The following is a 27,939-nucleotide window of genomic DNA, read 5'->3' on the forward strand; positions in this document are numbered from 1 at the left end:
TTAACAATGCAAACGGGAGCGAGATCTCTTATTAAAATACAATAAATTACACTTGTGAAACAGATGTAATTAGAGAAAGAAGTCCTGTTACCCTTTATAGTTTAGGTAGATAAAAGGTCTCAGTCACATTTGAGTAAAATAATCCTATTTCTATAAATGTCATAGGATCTTTTTTTTTTAAAAGATATTTTATTTCCACGGACCCCTTGCAATTACACCACGGACCCGGTTGAGAAACACTGGTGTAACCGATACTCGTAAACAGTAGGTGACGGTAATGCGCCTTAAAGCTGATTTATCAACTTCACCGAAAAGGGAAAAAAAAAGAAACAGAAGCCGCCGATTGGTCCGTGTCGCCCAATCGGGCTGGGCGCCCCGCGCGGCCCTCGCGACGCTATTGGCTGGGCGAAATTTAAAACTATTTGGTCGGTAGGGGCAGCGGCTGGCGACAGAGAAGCCCTCCATTGACACCAAACAACAGGTTTTATCTTTGGCTTGTTTAGCGGAGGCGAATAAACAGCCGGCCTGCCACAATGGACGTCGCTGTGCATTTACAGTAAGCCCGGTTCTGAATGTACCGTCAACAGCTAGCGCGACGAGTTAGTTAGCCGACAACGCCAAGAAACGGGACGGGTGTCAGATGGCTGCTAGCTAAAGAAAGCGGAGCTAGCTTCTTTTCGTTCTTACCGTCAAGGGTTTAATCGTCGTGTATGTGACTCACCCCTCGCCTCGCCTCCCCTCCTCGCCTCCCCTCCTTAGCTCGTATGATACGGGGAGCCGCGTCTGTAATCCCGCTGGAGGAGCGACTCTCAGTCGGGTCTTCAGGTGCCGCCGGCGTTGCGTGTCGTCTGTAGTCTTCCAGGCTGTTTGACATATTTATCTGCGGTTCCAGTTACTGCAGCCTCCAGTCAGGGAGGGTTCAGACCCGGAACAGCAGGTGAACACGGTGGTTCTGAACCCAGTCCTCAGGGGACCTCGTGCACTGTCGTTTTCTGCTCCACCATCCAATATGTACCCTCACCTGTTGTGGGTAGAAGGTTGGCGTACCTCCTGACGCAGCAGGTGAAGGTAATTAACCACGTGACGGAATAGAGAACCAGCAGTACTGCCCCCCCTCACCCCTCCCCCGAGGACTGAGTTGAGAACAACCAGTGTAGAAAACTAGTAGCAGTGGTGGTACCCGAGGACCGGATTAAGAAGCACCAATCTAGGTGTTTTCACAGTGATGATCCGTGCTTGACTCAAACTGGGTACATGATCTCATGTATTATGTGTGAAACAACGGATTGGGTTTAAGGCCCATCACCAGCCAGTGATCGGGGATTTGATTCTCCCTGAAAAACCCAGGGGCGGCAGGATCACTGTCCCGAGATGACAGGGACGTCCACTTAGTGAGAACCCTGCTTGGCCGGATGTTTTCGTTTTGTCTGTTTTCTTCTTCTGTCTTTACCTTCTTTTCATTCAATCACTTGTACTCGACATAAAACACATTCCATTAATCTATGAAATGTGCTATATAAATACAGTTTGATTGATTGAAATAGTATAACAGCTTATTGGTTTTCCTGTCCAATACCAACATTTATCCTTTCAGATGTTTTGAAAACCAAATGAGCACATACACTGGAGACGACCCCCTTGATCCATGGGACAGGTTAGTAGTGATTTTGGGGGTTTCATCTACTTGGATTATCCGACATTAGAACTGCTTACTTCTGAGATCAATTTAACTTGGGGCACCTGTCACAGGACAGCTGTCACAAGTTAAATATGGATACATTGGCACATGTTCTAATGTGCCACTAAAATGGTTCACAACAGAGACATGTCTTTTTACACATACTGGTTATATGCGACTTCCTCCCTGTTCAACATTCTAAAATTTTGACCTATTCACTTCCTCTCAGGTTGATCTGTTATTTCCTTGTTCAAAGTTATGCAAGTAAAAATTTGTTGAGTCCAACCTAGTTGTGGACCCCTGCTACTTGCCTGGATGGTTGCAGAAAAATTGCCATGGCTGTTGTAATGAAGTTCATGGCAAAGGGTTTGAGTCTGTTTTGTTATTGAACCTGTTTAATAACCCTGTGTTACGGTTAGTGATCCTTTGATAATGCCCTTGCACTGATAGAGTAAGCTAATATGTACATATAGTGTTGATATGTAGGCATTTACCTTATGTTTCCCATTTGTCATCATATTCCTGTCCTTTCTTTCTGTGTAACCCCTTCGGTGAAAATTGTGTTTTGTTTAAGGGAATTTACAAATCTTGCTAAGGTAAGAAAAAGTTTCTATTTTCCTAGGTTTGTTGGATACCTTGAGGGGAGGTTACCAGCCAGTGATGCTCAGGAGATGTCAGTCGTGCTTGACCGACTTGTAAAAACATTTATGCACGATAAGCGATACTCAGATGACATCAGATACATTAACCACTGCATTAAATGCGTAAGTGTGGCTAAAACCTTTATTATATCAACTGTTAAATGACATGTAAAATCATGTTACACATGGTAGTGACGTGACTGCCGTTGATTCTGCAGTTGTCTGTCGATAAGTTAACTCAGGGGTCACAGCACAGACTGTGGTGCTTTAAAAAGTTTTGTCCATTTAAATTTTAACATAACAACAATTAACACAGTCAGACAAGATTGTTATTTTCTCACTGAAATTTTCTCTAGAAGCTATAGTGTTTCCGTAGAAATATTTTGCGTACATATTGTTAGCTTTCACTTATAAATCAGTTTTTATTATTGAAGTATGAGAGTGTATTCATTAAAATTAATCCCTTTCATGCAGTCAAGATATTATGCCGAGCCCATCACGCTGTACAGTTACTTTCACGGTAAGGGCATCGGAACACGGACCGGAGCCTTCTATGTTGCCTGGGCCCAGCAGTTTGAAAAGGGTGGACTGAAGGAGCAGGCGGATGCCGTGTACATGAAAGCCATGGAGAACCAGGCCCAGCCAGCAGACTACGTGCTGCACGAATACAGGTACTTCCTTTGCCCTAGAGCAACTGATGATTGGGAGAGTCATTATATAAATTTGAGTGATTCTCATATTTTCTGTTTTTCTTGTTTCTATTTTCTTGTTGTCTTGTATATTGTTAGTTTTTAGTTTTCTTATTAGAGCGTGAGTGTCTGTAATAGGACCCAATTTCCCCTCAGGGATGAATAAAGTATTCTGATTCTGATATTTTCACACAGGTTTACATGGTTCTCTATTATAAGGGACGTATGTGTTACCCCAGGGACTGTAGAACATATCCAACAACCAGTTTAACCAAGAGGAGCTTTTTAATGTTTCAAAAGTATTTTTATATTGGGTTTCAACTGACAGCAGTTCGACTGATCACTCAGTCACAGTGGATCTACTTCTTCACCGTGAAACTTTTGTTTTTAAACCTCCCTCTCCAGCTGTGCCACTATACTCAGACGGCTTTAGAATATGGGATGTATAACTGAAGTTATCTGTAGTCCAAGATTGCTAAACGGTCCACTATACAAGTATTTCTTCAACACTAGTTTAGCTCTCAGTATGAGCTCTTGTTTGTGTTTTGTGACTCAGTACCAAGGCGATGTGTGTGTGATGTGCTTGGTGATTAAAGTGGTTCTCTTTTACAGGCTATTTCAAATGAGAACATCCACAAACCAGGCAGCAGCACCAGGTCACACTTTAGATTTATTTATTTCCAATTTCTGTTATTTCATCTGTGAAAATCTGTCTGTGATGTGCGACAGCAGCTTCTTTTGGTTACTGTTTTTTGTTTAATATTGTTTCATGTTGGGCGTCTGGGTGGCGTAGTAGTCTATTCCATTGCGTATCAACACGGGGATCGCTGGTTCGAATCCCCGTGTTGCCTCCAGCTTGGTCGGGCGTCCCTACAGACACAATTGGCCGTGTCTGTGGGTGGGAAGCCGATGTGGGTATGTGTCCTGGTCGCTGCACTAGCGCCTCCGCTGGTCGGTCGGGGCGCCTGTTCAGGGGGGAGGGGGAACTGGGGCAAATAGCGTGATCCTCCCACGTGCTACGTCCCCCTGGTGAAACTCCTCCCTGTCAGGTGAAAAGAAGCGGCTGGCGACTCCACATGTATGGGAGGAGGCATGTGGTAGTCAGCAGCCCTCCGTGGATCAGCAGAGGGGGTGGAGCAGAGACCAGGATGGCTCAGAAGAGTGGGGTAATTGGTCAAGTACAATTGGGGAGAAAAGGGGGGCAAAAAAACCCCCCAGAACAAAACATTGTTTCATGTTGTTTTATGCTATGCATTTACTTATTGACTATTTGATTATTTTTGGTTCTCTGAAGCAGACGGTCCGAGACCTCTTCAGAACTCTAATGTACTCAATCACATGCCATGGCACAGAGAGCCTGTTGAAAAAAGCAAGGTGTGTGTGTGTTGTCATTTATTGCCTATACTTATCTAGTAATTATCTCTTAACTACTGCCCAAACACAAAAATGACCAATTCTCTGTCAATCTCAGGGTTCCATGGACAGTTTATCCCAACCACCTGCAGATAAAACCGTCAGAATGTAAGTTTTTATTTGTTTAGTTTTGTTCATATTTTAAATTGGTATTTATTCGGCCTTGTGGACTTTGGTGGAGGGAGCACACCACTCTGGCTCTACCCATTTTAAAGTTGTTAGCACCCAGGATCCTGCTGAGATAGAAGCACCCGCCAAATGGCAGTGAATGTATTGTCATATTTTCATTTCCTCGAGAAAATGTGTGCTTTCAGCTTGCCCACTGATGATGATGAGGACGATGATGATGATACTTTTCCCCACAGAATCTCTCGTTCTGAGAACTCTGGGGTGAAGCCCCCCATGCAGGGCCTACAGTTTCTGTCCATGTACAAGAAGGAAGACCTGGTGTGCGAGGGGTCTGAGCTGTCCTTTGAGGAGGTGCGAGCAGCACGATATTTCCTTAAACTCAAGCAGGAAAAGGAGCAAAGAGAGATTGGTAAGCTGATGAAATGAGTCTAAAGAAACAACAGTCTTGTCTTGTTTTTAGAGATTACACTTCTAACAACCTAACACGCAGTAACACTTAAATTGTCTGTTCTTGAAAGTGTTATTCGTGTGGCTATGTTTTATGTAAGATTAATTTAAATATTCCTTAATTGTTCTTGTGTGTATACCGGCTGTGGCAACAAATTTCCTTTAATGGAGGACAATAAATTCTCTCTCTCTCTGTCTGTCTTAACCTAACCTAACTAATACAACAGCATGTCCAGATTTGGGGCCGTCTCCTCAGGGATTTTTGGTTTTGATGCTTTTTCAGCTCACACTTCTCTCAACACTTTCTTTGGCCACAGAAGCTGCTACCCAAGTGCCCTCAAGCAAGACAATACAACCCAAACTCCCTCAGTGGAGCTAATCACATACAGTGGTGCTTGAAGGTTTGTGAACCATTTAGAATTTTCTATATTTCTGCATAAATATGACCTAAAACATCATCAGATTTTCACACAAGTCCTAAAATTAGATAAAGAGAACCCAGTTAAACAAATGAGACAAAATATTATACTTGGTCATTTATTTATTGAGGAAAATTATCCAATATTACATATCTTTGAGTGGCAAAAGTATGTGAACCTCTAGGGATTAGCAGTTAATTTGAAGGTGAAATTAGAGTCAGGTGTTTTCAATCATTGGGATGACAATCAGGTGTGAGTGGGCGCCCTGTTTCATTTAAGGAACAGGGATCTAACAAAGTCTGACCTTCACAGCACATGTTTGTGGAAGTGTATCATGGCAAGAACAAAGGAAATTTCTGAAGACCTCAGAAAAAGCGTTGTTGATGCTCATCAGGCTGGAAAAGGTTACAAAACCATCTCTAAAGAGTTTGGACCGCACCAATTCACAGTCAGACGGACTGTGTACGAATGGAGGAAATTCAAGACCATTGTTTCCCTCGCCAGGAGTGGTCGACCATCAGAGATCACTCCAAGAGCAAGGCGTGTAGTAGTCGGCCAGATTACAAAGGAACCTTGGGTAACTTCTAAGAAGCTAAAGGCTTCTCTCACATTGGCTAATGGTCATGAGTCCACCATCAGGAGAAAACTGACTAACAATGGTGTGCATGGCAGGGTTGCAAGGAGAAAGCCACTGCTCTCCAAAAAGAACATTGCTGCCCGTCTGCAGTTTGCTAAAGATCACGTGGACAAGCCAGAAGACTATTGGAAAAATGTTTTGTGGACAGATGAGACCAAAGTAGACTTTTTGGTTTAAATGAGAAGCGTTATGATTGGAGAAAGTAAAACACTGCATTCCAGCATAAGAACCTTATCCCATCTGTGAAACATGGTGGTAGTATCATGGTTTGGGCCTATTTTGCTGCATCTGGGCCAGCACGGCTTGCCATCATTGATGGAACAATGAATTCTGAATTATACCAGCGAATTCTTAAGGAAAATGTCAGGACATCTGTCTATGAACTGAATCTCAAGAGAACTTGGCTCATGCAGCAAGACCACGACTCTAAGCATACAAGTCGTTCTACCAAAGAACGGTTAAAGAAGAATAAAGTTAATGTGTTGGAATGGCCAAGTCAAAGCCCTGACCTTAATCCAACTGAAATGTTGTGGAAGGACCTGAAGGGAGCAGTTCATGTGAGGAAACCCACCAACATCCCAGAATTTAAGCTGTTCTGTACGGAGGAATGGGCTACAATTCCTCCAAGCCGATGTGCAGGACTGATCAACAGCTACCAGAAACGTTTAATTGCAGTTATTGCTGCACGGGGGGGTGTCACACCGAATACTGAAAGCAAAGGTTCACATGCTTTTGCCACTGACAAATATGTAATATTGGATCATTTTCCTCAATAGATAAATGACCAAGTATAATATTTTTGTCGCATTTGTTTAATTGGGTTCTCTTTATCTACTTTTTGGACTTGTGTGAAAATCTGATGATGTTTTAGGTCATATTTATGCAGAAATATAGAAAATTCTAAAGGGGTCAAAAACTTCCAAGCGCCACTGTACTTCATGTGATGAAGTCATTTAAATTAAGATGGAGGCAGCTAGGGCTCACAGCCTGTTACCTGCTAGCACTTTGTGATGTCAGAATTTGAAAATGATGTTTTTAATGTATCAAAGAAAGCAGAATCCGTTCATCTGGACACAACGTTTATTGAGAGAGAAACATTTCATCATCATCTAAGTGACCTCTTCAGTCTCAACTGACTGCCGGTATCCCCACCCTTATAAACAATACAGTGGCATAACGACCGAAAACGATGATCGGATTAGTGTTTCCTCTTCTGTACCGTGCTAGCTCTTCTGTGCTCTACAGAAGAGCTAACGCGTCAGGCCAGGGCTCCGCAGTCTACACACACCTACAGGCCAGTGGCCACTCTTTCAAGGATGAGGATGTGCACATCCTTGATGGGAAGGAATGCTTGTTTGAATGGGGAGTCAAAGAGGCCATCTATGTGAAGAGGGAACGACCGTCCCTGAACCGGGGGGGGGGGGGGGGGGCTAAGAGTACATCTGTCACCATCTTACAATGCTGTGATTGCAACTATTCCCAAATCCTCAGTGAATAGTACACATGGCCATTGAAACTCTAGTTAATGCCACGAAACCGATCGTTGTTTTCGGTCGTTATGCTACTGTATTGTTTATAAGGGTGGGGACACCTGCAGTCAGTTGAGACTGAAGAGGTCACTTGGATGAGTGATGTAACATTTCTCTCTCAATAAATGTTGTGTCCAGATGAACCGAGTCAACTTTCTTTGATTTTCTTACCTGGATTATTGAGCATGCATAAAGGTATTTTTTTAATGTAGTTTGTTCAAATGACCTGTTGTCATGGTAACTTTTCAGAGGCCAACGAGCCAATGGTCCAGGAGCAGGAGAAAGGCATCATAAACTTAAAACAGATGCTTGAGGGACTCAACCAGAACCTGGAAGCTTGTGGGAGTTCAACCAGTGACCCTTCCACCCAGCAGGTCAGACAGTCAGCAGTGCATAAATATATAGAATTTATTGAAGGATAGTCCCTTGAGATGTAGCATCTCATTTACAAGGGGGTCCTATAGACAAAAACACAATTATAAAACACATACAAACAAAAACGGCATTACATAACAAACGAACTGCAAATACATAGATACAGACAACTCGTTCACCCTCTCCAACCCACACCCCCAGTCCTCAAAACAGGAAAAATTGGATACATGTGCTTAACAGGTTCATTATTTATTTAACGAGTTGAAATCTTGAGGAGCCAGACCAATAAATTGGCAAAATAAATGGACAATTTGCGCAAAAAAATTGCCCAAAAACACCAACCACCGATTGCTGATATATTTGTCCAATTGCCCAGTACTGGCTTAGTATGCAATGGCATTATGTAGTCCAGTGCGCTGAGAATGTAACTGATACCTTACCAGGTGCAATGGTTCCAACTCCTGTGTAGCTCAGTATAGTAGAGTGTTGCATTAACACTGCCACGGTTGGGGGTTCCATCTGCTATGGCTCAGTTCATTTTAAATTTGGTTATATGATGCAGTAAGATATGTTCATTCAATTGTTGATGATGTGATTTTGTCTTTGATCCTGTTGTGTTGATTTTTACAGGGGTACAGAGCAGAACCAGCAGGCAACTTGAATCCTACTGTGTTCCAGGAGTCTGCAGGGAGACCCCTCGTAAGCAGACCCTCTGAAGGCTGGAAGGTGTACTCTGAACAGGGCTTCAACCAAGAGAACAATGCAGCATCCTCATTTCACAGGAACCACAACCTTATGACCCCTTTCTCCGACAGTCAGAGCTCAGAGATATCCCGTCATCCTCCTGTCCTGGCTGATAGGAGCATTCATTCGTCTGACTTGGCACCGTCCTCGGCTTTTGCCATCCAAGCTGCATCTGTTACGGCCTCAGAAGGTCGATACCAGCCTGCACAAGAGCCAGTGTCCTTTGAGTCTTCATACTCAGTTCCACAGGGCTCTATGAACAGAGACGGCCGGTATGAGGGGGACAGAGATCAGCTCAGGGGCGCATTTGATTGTGTGACTAGCAGCTCCCAGCACTGCACCATAGATGGGTAAGTAGACTCGTCAGTGCCTCCTCTCTGTCTTATTGTACAGAGGTTATTGTACAGGTTGGGAATTTTGCCAGGAAACCGGGGGGGACCCCCTACTTTTTTGTTATTAATGCCATGGGATCTTTAATGAGCACAGTGAGTCAGGACCTTGGTTTAATGTCTCATCCAAAGGATGCCATCTACAGCACAGTGTCACTGCACTGGGGCACTGGGAGTTGATATTTGTTTTTGTTTTTTTTTAAATTAGGACCAGAGGGAAGACTGCTCCCTCCTGGCCCACCAACACCACTTCCAGCAGCAACTCCGTTTTCCCGGGAGGTCTTCCATCCAAGTACTAGCTAAGCCCATACTTAGTTAGCGTCCATCATTCGGATAATCTAGAATTGCTTTTCCTGTTTTCTGCTGTCATCTTGCCCTCCTAAACCTCTTCACTTCAGAGATTTTCCTGTGTTTTCCCCTCCCCCAGTGATCTTTCACTCAGCCAAGCACCAGAGCCTGAAGAGAAATCAGATGGTAAGTAGTGGGTGTTACTTCTCCCCATAATGACACATTCTGATAGACAATTTTCAGTGTCTGTCTGTCTCTCTCTGTGTTTCTTTGTCCCTGTCTAGCTCTCTCTTTACGTCTCTCTCTATCTGTCTGTCTAAGTGTCACAGGGAGGTATAGGTAACCTGTCTTACATCACTCCAAACACGTCTCTGGGACTGGTCCACGCCACACCATCCAGGGTGCTCCCCTCACCCACCGTCAACACACGCGAGGCGCTGGGTGAGTACAGACTCGGTACACCTTCCTCAGCACGTGGGTTTGATCCAGGATGCTCTTGGTCACTACGGCTTAGAGATGTGATTAAAAAGGGTGCTGATTCAAATCCTCTGATCAGTATGAGTGAATAATGCTGCCCCCCATTCTCATCCTCCACTGTGAAGATGCCCTTCAAGATGACCTGGAAACTGTTGTACTGGGCAGCTGCTAGTGACTAGGGATGGGTATCATTAACATCTTAACGGTACGACTACTGTTACAGATACTGCTTATCGATCCAGTACTTTAACGGTATTAATATTGTTTTTTTTTTTTTTTTAAGAGCCAAAACAAAGTAAATTAACAGAATTAACATTGCATTATTTTCTCATGTCTGGACAGAGCGTTGCTTTGAATCATCAACCTGTGTTTGTATAATTTCGTTAACTCCGTGTGGAGTCTAGGCTGCTAGCACACCTGAGGTACATGGGGCAACTGGAGATGAAGTATGAGCTAGGCAGTCTAAAACTGCATTTCTCCGCCTATATTTGATGCACTTTCGCCAGATGTTTGGATAGATTGCCTGTGTTTCCGCCCTTACATGCAAACACACTTGCTGCATTTGTGGCAATGAGCATTGTCAGCATCGTTCTAGTGAAGTACAACCAGACTTCTGACCGTTTACTTCTCTCTCCGCCATTGTCACTAAGACCAGGCTTTGTGTGTGTGTGTGTGTGTGTGTGTGTGTGTGTGTGTGTGTGTGTGTGTACACGTGTCAGAGAGAGGCAGAAGTGCTGGTCCCGCCCCTTGGCTTGCACATACAACAGGCTCCAAGAGAGCGATCTCTCTTCTGGATTGAGAACAGCGAAAATGCATCGTAGACAAATGTCTTAATGTTACTGCAAATTAGAAACGGAGTTGGTGACCCCAACTATGCAAAGTAACGGGGAGTGCAGGAGAGAGGTGAAGAAGAGAGTGCAGGCAGGGTGGAGTGGGTGAAGAAGAGAGTCAGGAGTGATTTGTGACAGAAGGGTACCAGCAAGAGTTAAAGGGAAGGCTTACAAGATGGTTGTGAGACCAGCTATGTTGTATGGTTTGGAGACAGTGGCACTGATGAAAAGACAGGAGGTGGAGCTGGAGGTGGCGGAGTTGAAGATAAGATTTTCATTGGGAGTGATGAAGAAGGACAGGATTAGCAACGAGTATATTAGAGGGACAGCTCAGGTTGGATGGTTTGAAGACAAAGCAAGAGAGGCAAGATTGAGATGGTTTGGACATGTGTGGAGGAGAGATGCTGGGTATACTGGGAGGAGGATGCTGAATATGGAGCTGCCAGGGAAGAGGAGAAGAGGAAGGCCAAAGAGGAGGTTTATGGATGTGGTGAGGGAGGACATGCAGGTGGCTGGTGTGACAGAGAAAGATGCAGAGGACAGGAAGAGATGGAGACTGATGATCCGCTGTGGCAACCCCTAACGGGAGCAGCCAAAAGTAGTAGTAGTAGAAACTGAGTTAGTGAAATAAAAGGTGCAAGATAATGTTCATGTAGCCTAAATAAAAAAATTATTTTCTTATTTTCTCCAATACCGATAGCAGAACCATTAACATCAGAGCTTATCAATACTATGGTCTTTAATAATTTACCACCGTTGCTCATGTAATACTGGGTTTCATTACCCATCCCTACTAGTGGCTAACGATACCAGACTGGACTTATACTGGGCAGCTCTTAGCATGAATGTGTAGAAGGCTAGGTCTAAATACAAATTCCAAACTCATGTCGTCTGTCCGAACTTACTTGGCTGTAGATTAACATTAATTTGAGATGACAAAAGTTTAGAAATTATCCCCGGGTAAGTAAATTATCCCTGGGTAAGTAAAGGAATAATTATGCAGAATGGAAACAGGACTAAGTGTTTAACCTGATGTGGTTATAGGACATTGCTATTTGTGTTTGTTTGTTTTGCTCTCCAGATGTGATCATGGACATGTTTCAGGCCCCGACCCTCCTGGACAACTTGTCGATGAATCAGGAAAATGACTGCCAGACAAATGGTAAAGGTACCATACATCAAGATGTTCATGTGGTCCAAGGGGTTTGAATGCAAGAATGCATTGTTGGTTCCAAGTCGTTTTGCTTTACCTGTTGTCATCCATTTTTTTTTGGACTTTGCAAAATCTTAAGGAATAGGAAAGCTGAGCGTGTTGCTCACACCAGCATAAGTTCTAGATAAAAAGGTTGATGCTGACTTGACTGGTATAAAGGGTGTTTCTTTGACCTTTGTTCCTTCCTGTCTTCAACAGCATGTGAAGGAGGAGCCTCTTTTCTGACCAAAGCTGCTTCTGCGAGACCTTTCACTATCTTTCAGGACAACGCTGACAAAGAGAACTGCTAGTAAGACTTAACATCTGAAACCACCACCCCAGCCCCTTTCCGTGGTGGTGCTGTGGAAGTCAGAAACGATGTGGAATACTCTGAAATGACTCGAATTGTTTTCCCTGTTCAAAACTCGTAAGAATTGTTCACAACAAATCTGTAGAATTGTGGGAAATGTTTCTGCTCAGCCCCAAAACCCTGTCTGATTTTGTGTCATTTCACTAAGTGATCTTTTCTTTTTTTTATGTTGAGGGAATGTTCACTCATGCTGATGTGCATTAGGTAGCAGTTCTCTTGCCACTATCAATATGCATCATGTCGCATAGCCATCACATATCCACATGCCCTCCCACACGCTCACATCCTCTTCTGCTCTCCAACTCACGACACCATCGGCCCGCTTCAGTCATTCCGCCCCCCACCTATTTAACTCTCTCCCACAAGACATTCACAACATTGACTCATTATTATTATTATTATTAAGTCCAGCTCTGTTCAAGTTTCAACTCAATGCTAAAATTAATAAAATGAACCATGTGGTTTTCCAGTCCTGTCTCCAATCATCTGCGACACCGTTGTTGAAGTGATTGTCCTGCAGTCCTGTGTAGTTGAGTGGACAAAGCCCATGGCACCAACACTGCCAGGATTAGGGGTACCGTTCCCTCCAGAACTCGGCACCAGTGCTGGCATCAGCCATGTTGGGAAGGGTTACCTACCGTCTTGTTTCACAGTCTCCACCAATAAGTTCTGATCTGAGAAACAAGTTCATACATGTGCTCTATGTGATTAAAAGGGACAATGCTGGATAACTTTTAAAAGAATGAAATCCCTGTTTTTCCTGATCTTCTTTGTCCTCTTTTTTAAATCTTTTAAGTGCTGCTGCTGCTGCTCCAGGCGCTGTGATCGAGACAGATAAAGCAGAGCCGGCTGTTTCTCAGGTCTCGGCATCTAACCCCAGCAGACCTGATGTAAGTACGAACCCCAATAGATGACATGTCGTAAAATGTGAGTGTATGAAGAAAATAAGGAAAAGTGGGAAAAAAGAATGGTTCTGATGTTGAAAGTCAGTTGCTTTGACACCCACACAGTAGAATTCCAGGAGTTTGTCTCGAAACATTGGATTTTAAACATCGGCTTTTTCCTGAATTTCCCTTCAGGGATGAATAAAGGTGATCTAATTATTATTTTACATCCTAGCATGCATATTACAGAGCCAGTAGGACCTCACAGTCACAGTAGAGGTACAACGCCTGGCATTCAACAGTGCAGTCTGTCAAGACTGATGTCTGTCTATGGTTTGATTCCATCCTTGTATCTATTCTAGAAAGGTCCTCCTGCCAGAAAATCCTAACTTGATATTGCAAAAGCAGAGATGATTCTGTGCTCAGAACATGACAGTTCAAGATGAATCGTAAATTTGACAGTAACCTGACTTCTGGCAGTGCTACAACAAGATGGATGTGTAGTGGTGAGCTCCTCGGAATCAGTTTTAAGAAGCGTCTGACCCTTTAGTCGACTAGCTAACGTAGTCGCCCATGGTGCGGGAGACCCGGGTTCGCGTCCCGGCTGTGGCGGTTCCCGGCTGCCCCCCCTGAATTCGCTACATTGGTGTCAGAAGTGGGGTGGTGAGACCGTGAGGTCGTCGGAAGCGCGTGTGCCCAGAGGCGTGAGGGAGCTGCTGAAGTGCAGGGACACGCTTCAGCATAGCAGCTCCCTCCAGAATAATACCATGAGCTCATGGTAGCTGCTGGACAGCTGCCGAACAGCTGACACTACTGCTTGACAGTGAAGGCAAGTACAGGAAAGAAACTGTTTCACATGCTGATGCTGATAGGGACAAGGCTGATGTATTTAGAGGTCTAATTCATGAGTTTGAAAGCAGATATGAATCCCTTAAGTCATGTGATCCATTTTTAATTTTGATCCTTCAACTTGGCCTCAAGAAAAGCAAGACCTCCACAGTTTTGGCAACACAACACTTACTAACATCCTCCAGAAATAGGAGGCCAGCTTGTCTGTTGACAGAGACGCCACTGTAAGAGAATGGATGCATTTAAAGCAAGCAGGAGAATGTGTGGCAGCCTCCTCTGTGTGTGACTTGGTCAACACAGTGAAGATAAGTAATCCAGGTAGTTACTCCAACATTCATAAAGTCCTTCTGTTGTCCCTTATATTGCCCTTGAGCAGTGCTGCATGGGAGAGGGGATTTTCACATCTCAATATAATAAAAAGCAAGTACAGATCCCGCCTGTCAGACTCTCGCCTCTCATCCCTGATGCACATCCACTTGTCTAAGATGACAACAGAGACTTTTGACCTGAAGCCAGCTGTTGATTTATGGATGCAAACAGCTAATCACAGACTGAACCAGGGAGGAAGAAGTAGGCCTAAATCTTCATCTGTCATGTCTGAAAGAGAGGAAGACCGTGAGGAGAGCAGTCAGGAGGGTCGTGATGACGACAGCTTGTAGAATAACTGTGCTGTGTAAAGGCTGGGTACCAAGCAACATCTCTAGGTGTTCCCTTGTGAGCCAGACCAAAACAGTTATGTGCACCCCTGGCTATGATATACCTATGTCATGTATGGTACTGTACTTTGGTAATATGAAAGGAGATATTGTGTTAAGAGAAGATAGATATTTGCTGAAAATCTTGTTGGCAGCTTGTAAAAAAGCCCACCGACGAATGGCTGAAAATAGGGATGCAATTAATATGGAACTGTTAACTCACAGGATGAGAACTCAAGAGGAACAATGTCGAGAGAAATGGACGATGTTTACATGTCAGCGGCTAGATAAATAAACGATACACTGAATATATGGGCGGCGCAGTGGTTAGCACAGTCGCCTCACAGCAAGAAGGTCCTGGCTTTGAGCCCCGGGGTAGTCCAACCTTGGGGGTCGTCCCAGGTCGTCCTCTGTGCGGAATGTGCATGTTCTCCCCGTGTCTGCATGGGTTTCCTCCGGGTGCTCCGGTTTCTTCCCACAGTCCGAAGACATGTAGGTCAGGTGAATCAGCCATATTAAATTGTCCCTTGGTGTGAGTGTGTGTGTGTGTGTGTGTGTGTGTGTGTGTGTGTGTGTACCCTGTGATGGCCTGGCAGCCTGTCAAGGGTGCCTCCCTGCCTCCCGCCCAATGACTGCTAGCATAGGCCCCAGCATCCCGCAACCGTAGTTAGGATAAGCGGCTTGGATAATGGATGAATGAATATGTCACAGAAATATATAGGCTTCGTGGAAACCGTCCAATCCAGACCTTTTTATGTTTTTGTTTTTTTGCTTTTATTTTGTTTTCGTTGGTGTGTCTTTATATAATGGAAAACAATAAAAAAAGAGTATAAAAAGAATTTTGATGGTAACCAATAATTCATTTGACTATTTAATGCTTGTAATGATTCATTTTTAAGAACAGTTGGTGTTTTGAAGGATATCTGCGTAGATGGGTAGATAGAGAGAATATCGCCTACCTCTGCATTGTAAAGTCACATTGTGAGTACAGCGCCTCCTATTTGTGCTGACTTGGTGTGTTATTGATCAGGTGACCTCACCAGAGTTTATCCCAGATGAAAGCACCGTGTGGGGGGCGCACAACAACTTTCTGGCCGCCTGCCCCAACAGCTCCAGCGACTTTGCCATGGCAGCCCAGATGGTCTCAACCCCCTTTGCCCACAAAGCTCCATACTTCAATGACTTTTACCATGACCAAGGTAGCTAGCTAGCTCGCTGCAGCCCACCGCATGCTGCACCGGCCAACTCTTCTAATTTCTCGTGCTGAATGTGATTTGACAGAAATGACACAATTGTGTTGTTTAGCATTGATTGACAATTTTTCAAGGCCGCTGTCACACAGTTTATATGAGAATATTGGTTTCATATTGATGGAACAAGAGTTTATATGGAGAGCTTATCTCATTGTACCTGACTTGAAGTTAATTTTTTTTTTTAGTATTCATGACATTTAGAGAAGCCATTCTCGCATGCAAGACTTCTTTAGCCAAAGTTTTCAGTAACCTTCTATGGAGTGTGTTCAAATTATGGATATGCGTTATATGCTTTCCTTTCTAGAGAACCACTGTCCTGAAACCTCTGGCAACACTGAGGCAAAATCTTACTCACGACAGCCCCAAAAGCTCAGGTAACTCGCCTTTTTAGCCTACTACAGGTGTGACTAACCTCCACTGCTTAGGACTACTGGTCAGAAGCACTACTGCTTCTAATGCCAAGCAGCAATGTGTAAAGATGGAGAGCGAGAACTGGGAAAAAGATATGAATAAATAATCTCTGGCTAGATTTAAATAAAGAACATTTTTAGATTAAATAAGTAAAACCACAATAGGTGAAGGATTTTTTCTTTTCAGCCAGTTTCTCAACATACAGAGAAGTCTAACTCAAATCTTCAGAGTCAAATTTAAAAGTCTCATCAAAATGATTAGTGGATTTGAGGCCTTCTTGGCAACATCAGTGACCATCTGACATTTGTCACTTTCCTTCTCCAGTCCTATCCTGGAGCAGAGTCCCCCTGAAGAGGTGTCCACTAACATGGCTGCAGGCCCCTTGAGGGTCCTGGGTGCTGCAGGGCAGGGTACTATTGTGGGAGAGGGACTCATCCTGGCACAACCAAACCTGACTGCCTCTCTCACCATGGTGCCTCCTCCTCCTGCTGTGCTGTCCTTCAGAGACCAGACGCTGGTTAATCCCAACAGCACCATCCTCAAGAGCCCCCACGAGGCCCCAGGGCCCAGCTGGCAGGTGTACGTGAGCCCAGAGCATCTACTCAAAACAGATTCTCCACTCTCACACAGACCCAAGGGTTCTGTTGATTCCAAATCCCAGTCTTCCATCTTAAGGGAAGATTGCCGCAAACCAGCAAGCCCGGAGCAAGCCCAGAAGCCAATCTTTGATATTCCAATGAGCCCAGAATCTGCTCCCAGATCAGACTGGTTGGCGATCAAAAGTCCTGAGGTGGCAGCTGAGCTGGACCTGGACATGTTCATGAGTCCCCACCATGCTCCGAGAGAGGAGACCCAGATGAACCTGGATGTCCTCAGAAGTCCACAACAGCCGAGGTTCTCCTCTGATGTGCCCATGAGCCCTGCGCCACCATGCCACAGTATGGACAAACTAATGAGTCCAGCAGTGCCCAGGCCAATGAAAAGTCCTGAGGTGGCAGCTGAGCTGGACCTGGATGCGTTCTTAAGTCCCCATCAGGCTCCGAGAGAGGAAACCTTTTCCCAGATGAAATTGGATGTCCTCAGAAGTCCGCAACAGCCAAAGTTCTGCTCTGATGTGCCCATGAGCCCTGCGCCACCATGCCACAGTATGGACAAACCGAGTCCAGCAGTGCCTGGGCCAACTACCGCACCACTGATTTCCAATCCCTGGGACAGTGAGATGATTGACAGCCTGCTGTCTAGGCTGAGCTCTCCACTCACCGCCAACCCAAACTATTTCACCTGGCAGTGCAAAGTGCCAAAAATTGCACCCAAGACTACAGTCACAATGGGTAAGATCAGTGGATAGAGCATAGACGTTTGTGCTTATGAGTCCCTCTGGGGTCACCCACACTTAATAATTAGGACTGGGCAACAGCTCAATATTAACATTTATCATATTTTAATGGTAATGTATTGAAATGAAATTCAGATACTGCCGAACCATGATGCACAACTTTGTTAATCTACTATAAATGAATGATAATTAAAAATCTATTTGATGAAATTTCTTGCACAAGGAGATCTGAAATATTTGAAGAAGTATTATTTGAAAACTAATTAGTTTTGGTTTTATATTGTACTTTACGTTACCAAACAGTTCAATGTGATGAACCATGGTTGGGTTCTTAAATACGGCACTTTTGCATATGTAAGCAGATGAGATGCACGTTATAGTAAAATTTGATATGATTTCCCTTTGCCCCATACGACTAACACAATCACACGTTGTACAGCAAGTTTCTGTAAAAAAAATGTCCACTAGAGCCGAAATTGAAAATGTTGGCTTGTTTACAGGTAAAGCATCCTTGCGAGTTGACCGCATCCTTGGAGAAGGGGCCTTTGCAACAGCCTACGAGGCCACTGAGCCCACAACCTTAAGAAAGGTGGTTTTAAAGGTAAGATGACAACTCTGGCTCTGATTTCAGGCTTTGTATTTCTAAGGGAAAATGCATTGTTTCTAAGTAAGATCAGTCCGTAACAGTAACTAGGGTTTGTGCTAGTAGTTTAAAGTGATACTTGCATCAAAATCCGACTTTTCCTGTTGTTAATCGATGTAAGGAGTGTGGATGTGATCGATGAGACAAATGGTAGCCCTAAAATCACATTTATGGCCAGACGAGAGATATCGGCGATCGAGTAACTGATTTCCGGTTGGCAAAAATGTGGCAACTTGCCACGTCACGAATTACTATTAGCATAGAGGCTGTGTCTGTAGCGGGACGCTGTAAAAGCAGAGACGCCCCCTTTTGGCTGGAAGGAATACGGCTGTATTGGCTGAGCAACATATCGGTGAGGCGAGTAGTCAACCTCCACTGAGAAAGAGGAATCGTCTTCCACATCCTCAACCTCAAAGCTGCTGTCGTTGCTCGCCTTTTTTCTTTTTTTTCTTCTTTTTTTTTTTGGTAAAGTGACGACAGAGCAGGAAGAGGGCTGTCTACAGTGATTTCTCCTTTTTCTATGGCAGGCGGTTTAGCCCCAGTGTTTAGCCCACCCAGCCACACCCACACGACCAGCAATAGCCAATAGCTATGAAATCATAAAACCACACCTACCTTTCGGTTGTAATTCAAACCACCCGTGTTAAAAATGTGCTCAGAAACAGCATGAAGGTATCTCTTTAATAGATATACCAGTTTGTTTGTGGCTCTACCTACTCCTTAACTTTTAACAACTTTTTAATGACTCTGTGACACCTTTGGATTATTTTAATTCATTTTATGGTTTGCCTATTTTATGGCTTTTTACCCGATCATCAATTACTGCACTGACTTCCTGCATTCCTGGTGAGAACCATAAAGACTCAACCTTCCGCTGATGGAGCTAACGGCTGATCTTCTTTTCTGACTTTTTCTAACTTTTTTTTTCTGCGATCATCTATCAGCTAGTTGATATTACTACGCCTTGTGACGACTGCCTAAACAGAACAAATGACATTACTCACCTGAAGGCTGATATCCAACGGCTCTCAGATGAACTGTGAAAAAAGGATTCTTATCCATCTTCAGCTGCTTCTCCGGGGTCGGGTCGCGGTGAATTACGGTGCATAAGCACACACTACAGTCAGAGCCTTCCCCCCAGCGCCTTGCAGTTGTATAGAGGCGACCCTCTCATTCCCCGGGGGAGAACTCCCAACACGGCAGTGCTCAACCGGGGCTTGTGAGTATCCCCACACCCACCCGGTGCTTGTCAGCTTGGCCAACTCTGGAAAAGTAATGAGTCCAGCCCCTCTCCAGGAGTTTGGTACCAGAACCCATGCTATGTGCGAAGGTGAGCCCAACTATATCTAGTCCCCGAGGATTCTCTTTTATCTGATTTTATTGGCACTGCAGCCTCACAGTCAAAAGATGATTTCAGTCATGAATTCAGCCTTCTCCGACACCATCCCCTGGGACCCATCATCCTGTTGCCGGCCCTCTTCCTGCTCCACTCCAGGCTCACAGGCTACCTGGTTGGAGGTGGTAGTCAGATGTGGCAAGATGAAACGACCCCGAGCTGCCCCGGCTCCACCCATAAACCTCTCACGTCATTTTACCATACTACTGAATGATGCCATGGCTCACCCTGTTGATACCTCTGCGGCCGATGCTGTTCCTGTGGCCAATGTTGCCCCTTCCGATGTGGAACTGGTCCCTGCTCCAGCTGGGACTACTCCTGCTGCAACGGCTGCTCTGGCTGTTGTGGTGGCCGACCCACCTCCTGCTACCACCGTGGGCCTTCCTGCACGGGTCCCCCTGCACCGTCCTCCCTGGCTTTCGGGCAGATTGGTCATTCCCAGTCCCAATGCTGCTTCCTCAGGCCAACAACACATATCCCCTCCCAAAACTGTCCCTGACAGCACTGTCAATCACTCACCCACTCCTCTCTCCCCTCCCACTACCTTGATCATCGGGGACTCCATAGTCACAAACATTCGTTTCGTAAATGTGGTCACACGCTGCTTTCCTGGAGCCTCTGTCCCTGACACCCTGGAAAAACTCTCGGGACTCCTTGATCTATTTCCCACAATAATGAAAGTAATAGTCCACGTTGGCGCCAATGACACTGCCCGTCAGCAGTCCAAGCTGACAAAAGGTGATTTTATCCGTCTTTTTAATCTCCTCAACTGTTGTGGAAAACCGCTTTTATTTCTGGCCCAGTTCCTACACTGGGTCGTGGTGTGGGGCGTTTTAGCAGGATTCTCAGCCTTCGTAACTGGCTCTAGTCCATGAGTGGAGCACACCACTGGTTTCATTCATAACATTGACTTGTTCTAGGAGCACTTCGCTCTCTGTCGAAGAGACGGTCTTCACCTGAACATGCTATGTAGTCGCGTGCTTGCTGCTAACTTGCAGTAAGCTGTTCTGTCCACCACATGTGATTTGACTATTTACACCACAAACTTGCCTTCCTTCTTCTTCCCTTTGCCCACAACAATGACTGTCACATCCTTCACTCACCCCCCCCCCCATTGTATGATCACACTGCTGTTCGACCTGTCCTCATTCCTGACCGTATTACCAACAGACATCATTACGCTCACCTTCACCACAACAAATTACACATGAGTCAGTCCGATCTCCGTCCCCTTCCTCAGTCCTGACAACCTCTGTTAAAGCAACGTCATCTGAAACTGGTTTTCCTCAACACACCATCACTCAGTAGCCTCATTCTGAATGAATTTATAACTGACAGTAACCTTGATTTCCTCTGTCTCCCTGAAACCTGGCATAAGCCCCTGGACTATATCTCACTAAACCGGACCACACCCACAGGACTCACATACACTGATAAACCTCGTCTTGAGTGGCAGGGAGGTGGTGTTGCTGGTGTTTATAGAAGGGACATTAAAATAACCCCCATTTCCATTCCTGCCACTCATTCTTTGGAAAACCTTTACTTTCAAACTCTCTGGTCCCACTCCCTCAGCCACTGCCATTATCAACTGCCTCTTTCTTACCCCTTATCTACCCTTCCTTTCTCTTTGACTTCTCATGTTCTGACCCAGCTATGTGCCATCTCACCTTCTGTTCTCCTGGGGGACTTTATCATCCACATTGATGAGACTGACTGTAAATCTGCTATAGAATTTCTGGAACTGCTGCAATGCTTTAATTTCAACTTCCCCACTCACAGCCGTGGCCACATCCTGGGTTTGGTCTGCCGCACTGGACTCACCATACATAAACCCTCCAGCCTCAACCTCGATATCTCTGACCACTTGGCAATCACCATGGACATTGAGATCCACACCCCGAAAGTCAAACGCATAATATCCTTCAGAAATCTCAAATCTTTCCCCCCTCATAGCTCTTACTGCCTCTCTTGTCAGTAAAATGTCGGCTTCCCCTCCCCCGTCTGATAATCCCTCCAATCTTGTCAATTATTATAATGACTCACTCGCCTCCTGTCTTGATCAGCCGGCACCAATTAAAACCAAAACATTCTCGTTCACACACTCGGCTCGCTGGTGTACTCCTGAACTCCATCAAATGAAATCCCATAAGTGCCAGCTCGAAAGGCTTTACAAGAAAACCAGTTTAACCGTGCATCTCTGGGGCAGCCGAGTGGCATGGCGGTCTATTCCGTTGCCTATCAACACGGGAATCGCCAGTTTGAATCCCCATGTTACCTGCGGTTTGGTCGGGCATCTCTACAGACACAATTGGCCGTGTCTGCAGGTGGGAAGCCGGATGTGGGTATGTGTCCTGGTCGCCGCATAAGCGCCTCCTCTGGTCGGTCGGGGCGCCTGTTCAGGGGGAGGAGGAACTGAGAGGGAATAGTGTGATCCTCCCATGTGCTACGTCCCCCTGGTGAAACTCCTCACTGTCAGGTGAAAAGAAGCGGCCGGTGACTCCACATGTATTGGAGGATTCATGTGGTAGTCTGCAGCCTCCTGTCTCCATCACACAGGACCAAGCACCGGACCTGGGGAAAGAGCCTTCTCCATAGCTGCCCCCTTCCTCTGGAGCTCCATCCACAAACACATTAGAGATTGCCATGATCCTCCTTATTCAAATCATTAATCAAAACCCCTCTTCAGAATGTCTGTGTTTTATGCTTTTGGTGTGTTGTTTTTATGTTTATTTTTACATTTGTAAAGCGTCTTGGAGTATTTTGATAATGGATGGAAGGGCTGTCTAACTAATATGTAGTGTTGTCATCATCGCCGTTGTCGTCGTCAAACCAACATCTGGAGTTTTTATTTCATTCTTAAACGGTGCTTAAGATTGTTTGTGTCAAGTGAAATACCTGATGAGAGAAGTGTCAGAAGCTAGCTACAACCCTGTACGCATTATATACAGGGTTCATGTGATGTGTTGAAGTACTTTTCCTGCTGCGTCCCGGTTATTAAATGAAGAAATAAAGATTAAATTCTAAATGTACAAGTATTGCTCTTTCAAGTAAACAAGATAATTTGCAAAGCGGCTTTAAAAACAGCAAAAGGGCACAAATGGTAAAAGTGGAAAACAAAAAAGAAGACGGTTCCAACCTGGGCTGCTGGTGGCGAAGGCACCACCACAGCTTCCAACATGACGGGAACTGGTCCGAGACGTTTGGGTTCACATTTTTCACTTTGTATTCTCCAGGTTCAGAAACCAGCCAATCCCTGGGAGTTTCACATCAGCACTCAGGTGGACGCACGTGTGCAGCCTTGCCTCCGTCACCTGTACAACAACATCCACTCTGCTCACCTCTTCCAGAACGGAAGCATCATGCTGGGGGAGCTCTACAGCTGTGGTACTCTACTGGTAGGCTGACATCTTTCCTCATCATCCAACAGACCGTATTCCCCAAGAGTGGCTCAGAGTTGCCCGAACTCGCCACAGCTGTGACATGTTGACAAGCTCAGCGCTGTCCTGAGATGATGAGTCAGCTGGACATGTGTCACACGCTGAGACTCGGATAAGGACGAGCAGTTGTGCTGACCTTTGTTCAGAGGCGTCTTTTTAAATGTATTTGGAAATTTGTGGTTAGCATCAGTGGTGGCTGGTGCTAACAATTTTTTTTGGGGGGGGGGGGGGCGCAATTTACCCTGGTGCAGCACACCTGACCGCTGCTTTAATCTATTGGCTACATTGTCGTCCTTAATAACTCTGTGGACATTAAAGCAGCGGTCAGGTGTGCTGCACCAGCCGCCACTGGTTAGCATAACATGGGTGCAGGTGTCTCCAGAGCATTCCAGTCATGGTAAGTCCTGATGAAGCGCTTCACTGCAGATATACTTTATATATACTTTAAAACTTATGAAGCAGGCCTCCATTTGAAGCCAGAACAAGGCTCATCCCCGGAACCGAGACCCGGTGGTGTTCGCTGACGTGTGTTTTTGTTCTGACCACCAGAATGCAATCAACATGTACAAAATGCTGAGTGACAAGGTGATGCCCCAACCGCTGGTCATGTACTTCACCACCTGTATTCTCCACATGGTGGAGCAGCTGCACAGTGTCAACATCATCCACGCTGACATCAAACCTGACAACTTCCTGCTTGGACAGAGGTGAGTGGGCAGGACATGGCGAGAGATGTTAAGAAAAGGTGTCAACATTTGGAGGTAGAACAGCAAGATCAGTGATTTTACTGTCGAACAAAGTGTTCAGATGTTGATTTAGGAGGAAGATACTGCAGTGGAAACGTGTTCCCCAAATCCTCAAGACAAGTTATTGTTATTAACATATTCAATAAGTTGTTGTTATTAACATTTTAAATAAGTTATTGTAATTAACATATTAAAAAAGTTATCAACTTATTAAGTTTTTATTAACATTTTAAATAAGTTATTGTAATTAACATACTAAATAAGTTATTGTTAACATATTAAGTTATTGTTATTAACATGTTCAATAAATTATTAACATATTTGAATAATTTGTTGTTATTAACATTTTAAATAAGTTATTGTTATTAACATATTAAATAAGTTATTGTTATTAACTTTTTAAATAAGTTATTAACATTTTAAATACGTTATTAACATATTAAATAAGTTGTTATTAACATTTTAAATAAGTTATTGTTATTAACATGTTAAATAAGTTATTGTTATTAACATATAAAATAAGTTATCAACATTAAGTTTTTATTAACATTTTAAATAAGTTATTGTTATCAAAATATTAAATAAGTTGTTATCAACATATTCAATAAGTTGTTGTTATTAACATTTTAAATAAGTTATTGTAATTAACATACTAAATAAGTTATTGTTAACATATTAAGTTATTGTTATTAACATGTTCAATAAATTATTAACATATTTAAATAAGTTATTGTTATTAACTTTTTAAATAAGTTATTAACATTTTAAATACGTTATTATTAACATATTAAATAAGTTGTTGTTAACATTTTAAATAAGTTATTGTTATTAACATATAAAATAAGTTATCAACATATTAAGTTTTTATTAACATTTTAAATAAGTTATTGTTATCAACATATTAAATAAGTTGTTGTTATCAACATATTAAATAAGTTGTTGTTATTAACATTTTAAATAAGTGGTTGTTAACATATTAAATAAGTTGTTGTTATCAACATATTAAATAAGTTGTTGTTATCAACATATTAAATAAGTTATTGTTATCAACATATTAAATAAGTTGTTGTTATTAACATTTTAAATAAGTTATTGTTATTAACGTGTTAAATAAGTTATTGTTATTACTATATAAAATAAGTTATCAACATATTAAGTTTTTATTAACATTTTAAATAAGTTATTGTTATCAGCATATTAAATAAGTTGTTGTTATTAACATATTTAAATAAGTTATTGTTATTAACTTTTTAAATAAGTTATTAACTTTTTAAATACGTTATTATTAACATATTAAATAAGTTGTTATTAACGTGTTAAATAAGTTATTGTTATTAACATATAAAATAAGTTATCAACATATTAAGTTTTTATTAACATTTTAAATAAGTTATTGTTATCAACATATTAAATAAGTTGTTGTTATCAACATATTAAATAAGTTGTTGTTATTAACATTTTAAATAAGTGGTTGTTAACATATTAAATAAGTTGTTGTTATCAACATATTAAATAAGTTGTTATCAACATTTTAAATAAGTTATTGTTATCAACATATTAAATAAGTTGTTGTTATTAACATTTTAAATAAGTTATTGTTATTAACGTGTTAAATAAGTTATTGTTATTACTATATAAAATAAGTTATCAACATATTAAGTTTTTATTAACATTTTAAATAAGTTATTGTTATCAGCATATTAAATAAGTTGTTGTTATTAACATTTTAAATAAGTGGTTGTTATCAACATATTAAATAAGTTAAGTATTGTAGTAAAGTATATGGAAATTTTACAGAAAACTTAAAGACTGTTATAATTTCATATTCCTCTGAACACATTAGCGTTTCCAGTTAGCAGGAATGAAGTACTTAAACCACAAACACACACTTCCCTCCCCTACGTGTGGCAGTTTCCTGGAGAGCAGGAACTTCGACCCAGACCACCTGGACCATGGCCTGACCCTCATCGACATGGGTCGGAGCATTGACATGGAGCTTTTCCCAGAAAACACTGCGTTCACCACCCGGTGCATGACGTCAGGCTTCCAGTGTACGGAGATGCTCAGCGGGCGACCGTGGAACTATCAGGTGAGGTTCGAACCACAACGTACAGTAAACCCAGAGAGAGGCTGCAGCGAGAACTGCTTTCAGGGTTTCAAAGTTCAGTGTCATTACCGGTTTAAATGTGGTTTCAGTAAAAACGATGTACCAGTCATTATTTTCTTGGGTAATTTATACACCGTACACTATACATATCACTACATCTAGACAGTAGACTATACATATCACTACATATAGACAGTAGACTATGTATATCACTACATATAGACAGTACACTATACATATCACTACATATAGACAGTAGACTATACATATCACTACATATAGACTACACTATACATATCACTACATATAGACAGTAGACTATACATATCACTACATATAGACAGTAGACTATACATATCACTACATATAGACAGTAGTGGACTATACATATCACTACATATAGACAATACATTATACATATAGACAGTAGACTATACATATCACTACATATTGACAGTAGACTATACATTACACTACATATTGACAGTAGTGGACTATACATATCACTACATATAGACAATACATTATACATATAGACAGTAGACTATACATATCACTACATATTGACAGTAGTGGACTATACATATTTCTGACCTCATGATTAAAAGCTGTGTTTCACAGAGTAGGTAATGGGAGTGCTGTGTAACCCCGCCTGTGTTTCAGACCGACTACTTCGGGATCGCGGGGACGGTGTACTGCATGCTGTTTGGAACATACATGCAGCTGCAACATGAAAACGGCGTGTGGAAGACGAATGCTGTGTTCAGAAGGTAATTTTTAAGAAGTCTTTTTTTTTCCCCCCTCGTATAAGTTAACTTTTCTACCAGCATGGAGACCCTCATCTCAACAAAATTCACAAACTGTCCATGCCTACACCTGAAAGAGACAGTCCTGGGTCTGTCACAGGAAGTTGAATCGGTTCATCTGGACACAGCGTTTATTAAAACGTTTCATCACTTATCTAAGGGACCTCTTCCTTGTTGAGCAGACCACGTCCCAAAGTTTGTTAAGACAGCCGTAACATGCCATGGGGGTGTCTATAGCTGCTTTTTAAACTCATTTTAATGTGTCTGGTCAAACCTGCTGTCCTCACTTGTTCCCTGTCTCTACAGGAATCCCCACAGTGATCTGTGGCTGGAGTTCTTCCATATCCTGCTGAACATCCCAGACTGCCGCTCGCTGCCGTGCCTGCAGAGTCTCCGGGCCAGACTGAACTCCGTGCTGCAGCAGAACTACAGCTCCAAGCTGGCCCCCCTGAAGAACCGACTGGTGGTTCTCCTGCTGGAGAATATGCGGACCAGGAGATGACACTGCCCCCCCCACTATCCCCCTTGCCTCCAAGATGCACATCTTTTTTCTCTTACTCTCTTCCCTCTCTTCACTATTCCTCCACCCCTCTTTCTTCCTCTGGTTGACTTCTGATCGTTCCATCAGATTGGAGTTTCGGACAGTTTACGTTTTGTTGGCATGTACCAAGTCCTGTTTCAAATGATGTTTCAAGAATAAAGTTTACTTGCTTACTTACTGGATAAATCCTCTGGCTGAATCTTTGAGTGACAAAAACTTTAAATTCCAAACTGGCGTCCGGGTGGCGTGGTAGTCTATTCCGTTGCCTACCAACACAGGGATCGCTGGATTGAATCCCCGTGTTACCTCCGGCTTGGTCGGGCGTCCCTACAGACACAACTGGCCGTGTCTGCGGGTGGGAAGCCGGATGTGGGTATATGTCCTGGTCACTGCACTAATCAAGTCAGTGTTATTTGTATAGCCAATATCACAAATAACAAATGTGCCTCAGGGGGCTTTACAGCAACACAACATCCTCTCATCGGATAAGGAACAACTCCCTGATAAACCTTTACCAGGAAGAAAGCTCAGGGAGGGCAGCAGAGGAGGATCTCTCCCAAGATGCACAACGTGACGTGATATGTTTAC

General features: G+C 43.3%; 1 protein-coding gene across 1 annotated transcript; it reads left to right on the forward strand.

Annotated features, from left to right (window-relative positions):
- Positions 1–533: 533 nt before the first annotated feature.
- On the forward strand, positions 534–27,312 carry bub1 (BUB1 mitotic checkpoint serine/threonine kinase). Its single transcript, XM_056294243.1, has 24 exons — positions 534–556; positions 1,595–1,654; positions 2,301–2,442; positions 2,794–2,990; positions 3,621–3,664; positions 4,306–4,382; positions 4,480–4,529; positions 4,787–4,959; positions 7,832–7,956; positions 8,588–9,051; positions 9,518–9,564; positions 9,700–9,819; positions 11,767–11,853; positions 12,097–12,187; positions 13,044–13,137; positions 15,706–15,874; positions 16,233–16,302; positions 16,664–17,670; positions 18,176–18,276; positions 22,948–23,109; positions 23,701–23,858; positions 25,809–25,986; positions 26,668–26,774; positions 27,117–27,312. Exons 1-24 carry the CDS (start codon positions 534–536, stop codon positions 27,310–27,312), a joined length of 3,942 nt encoding a protein of 1,313 aa, XP_056150218.1.
- Positions 27,313–27,939: the final 627 nt, after the last annotated feature.

The sequence above is a fragment of the Lampris incognitus genome, chromosome 15 (assembly GCF_029633865.1).
Source record: "Lampris incognitus isolate fLamInc1 chromosome 15, fLamInc1.hap2, whole genome shotgun sequence".
NCBI classification, from domain to species: Eukaryota; Metazoa; Chordata; class Actinopteri; order Lampriformes; family Lampridae; genus Lampris; species Lampris incognitus.